The sequence below is a fragment of the Nerophis lumbriciformis genome, linkage group LG08 (assembly GCF_033978685.3).
Source record: "Nerophis lumbriciformis linkage group LG08, RoL_Nlum_v2.1, whole genome shotgun sequence".
Lineage (NCBI taxonomy): Eukaryota > Metazoa > Chordata > Actinopteri > Syngnathiformes > Syngnathidae > Nerophis > Nerophis lumbriciformis.
This window is the reverse complement of record NC_084555.2, coordinates 45,655,001-45,656,791: the sequence shown is the minus strand read 5'-3', so window position 1 is coordinate 45,656,791 and position 1,791 is coordinate 45,655,001. Positions and strand designations below refer to the sequence as shown.

The 1,791-nt window shown below is 45.1% G+C and overlaps 1 protein-coding gene across 1 annotated transcript in view; it reads right to left on the bottom strand.

The window, feature by feature from the left end:
- Window positions 1–1,096: 1,096 nt before the first annotated feature.
- The window catches only part of plek2 (pleckstrin 2), a 20,641-nt gene continuing 19,946 nt past the window's right edge, over window positions 1,097–1,791 (bottom strand). The window contains exon 9 of the mRNA XM_061968017.1: window positions 1,097–1,729. Within this exon, the coding sequence (XP_061824001.1) occupies window positions 1,602–1,729 (128 nt within the window). The 3' untranslated portion in view covers window positions 1,097–1,601. The remainder of the gene's footprint in view (window positions 1,730–1,791) is intronic.

Genomic DNA, 1,791 nt, shown 5'->3' with positions numbered 1-1,791 from the left:
GGTGAAACGGAGTCAAACGTCACCAGTGACTGCATTTGATTGGTGAAACGGAGTCAAACGTCACCAGTGACTGCATTTGATTGGTGAAACGGAGTGAAATGTCACCAGTGACTGCATTTGATTGGTGAAACGGAGTCAAACGTCACCAGTGACTGCATTTGATTGGTGAAACGGAGTCAAACGTCACCAGTGACTGCATTTGATTGGTGAAACGGAGTCAAACGTCACCAGTGACTGTATTTGATTGGTGAAACGGAGTCAGACGTCACCAGTGACTGCATTTGATTGGTGAAACGGAGTCAGACGTCACCAGTGACTGCATTTGATTGGTGAAACTGAGTCAGACGTCACCAGTGACTGCATTTGATTGGTGAAACGGAGTCAAACGTCACCAGTGACTGCATTTGATTGGTGAAACGGAGTCAAACGTCACCAGTGACTGCATTTGATTGGTGAAACTGAGTCAGACGTCACCGGTGACTGCATTTGATTGGTGAAACGGAGTCAGACGTCACCAGTGACTGCATTTGATTGGTGAAACGGAGTCAAACGTCATCAGTGACTGCATTTGATTGGTGAAACCGAGTCAAACGTCACCAGTGACTGCATTTGATTGGTGAAACGGAGTCAGACGTCACCAGTGACTGCATTTGATTGGTGAAACGGAGTCAAACGTCACCAGTGACTGCATTTGATTGGTGAAACGGAGTGAAATGTCACCAGTGACTGCATTTGATTGGTAAAACGGAGTCAAACGTCACCAGTGACTGCATTTGATTGGTGAAACGGAGTCAAACGTCACCAGTGACTGTATTTGATTGGTGAAACGGAGTCAGACGTCACCAGTGACTGCATTTGATTGGTGAAACGGAGTCAGACGTCACCAGTGACTGCATTTGATTGGTGAAACGGAGTCAAACGTCATCAGTGACTGCATTTGATTGGTGAAACCGAGTCAAACGTCACCAGTGACTGCATTTGATTGGTGAAACGGAGTCAGACGTCACCAGTGACTGCATTTGATTGGTGAAACGGAGTCAAACGTCACCAGTGACTGCATTTGATTGGTGAAACGGAGTCAAACGTCACCAGTGACTGCATTTTATTGGTGAAACTGAGTCAGACGTCACCGGTGACTGCATTTGATTGGTGAAACGGAGTCAGACGTCACCAGTGACTGCATTTGATTGGTGAAACGGAGTCAGACGTCACCAGTGACTGCATTTGATTGGTGAAACGCAGGCATGCGATAGATCCTACTTTGAAGGTCTGTCTGACAGACCAAAACAAACAAAGCGTGCATTAACAGATCGATAAAAATCAGTAGCGAGTAGCGAGCTGAGTGTAGATAAATGGAGTTTCTTCTCTATAAATATACTCAAGTAAAAGTAAAAGTATGTTGCATTAAAACTACTCTTAGAAGTACAATGTATCCCAAAAGTTACTCAAGTAGATGTAACGGAGTAAATGTAGCGCGTTACTACCCACCTCTGATTGTTGTAGCAAACAAAGTCTGTAGTGATGGCCTACTGTTGTAGCAAACAAAGTGTGTAGCGATGGTATACTGTTAGCAAGTTGTAGCAAACAGGGTGAGAAAGTTACTAGGTGAACTCGCGGATGGCGTCGATCCAATCCATCTTGTCTTGATGACTGGGAGCTTGCATGAAATAATGTTTGTCCGACTGTGTGATGATCTTGAACAAGTTGCCTTCCACCTTGCCTTTTACTCCTGAAAGAGCACACACACACACACACACACACACACACACACACACACACACACACACACAC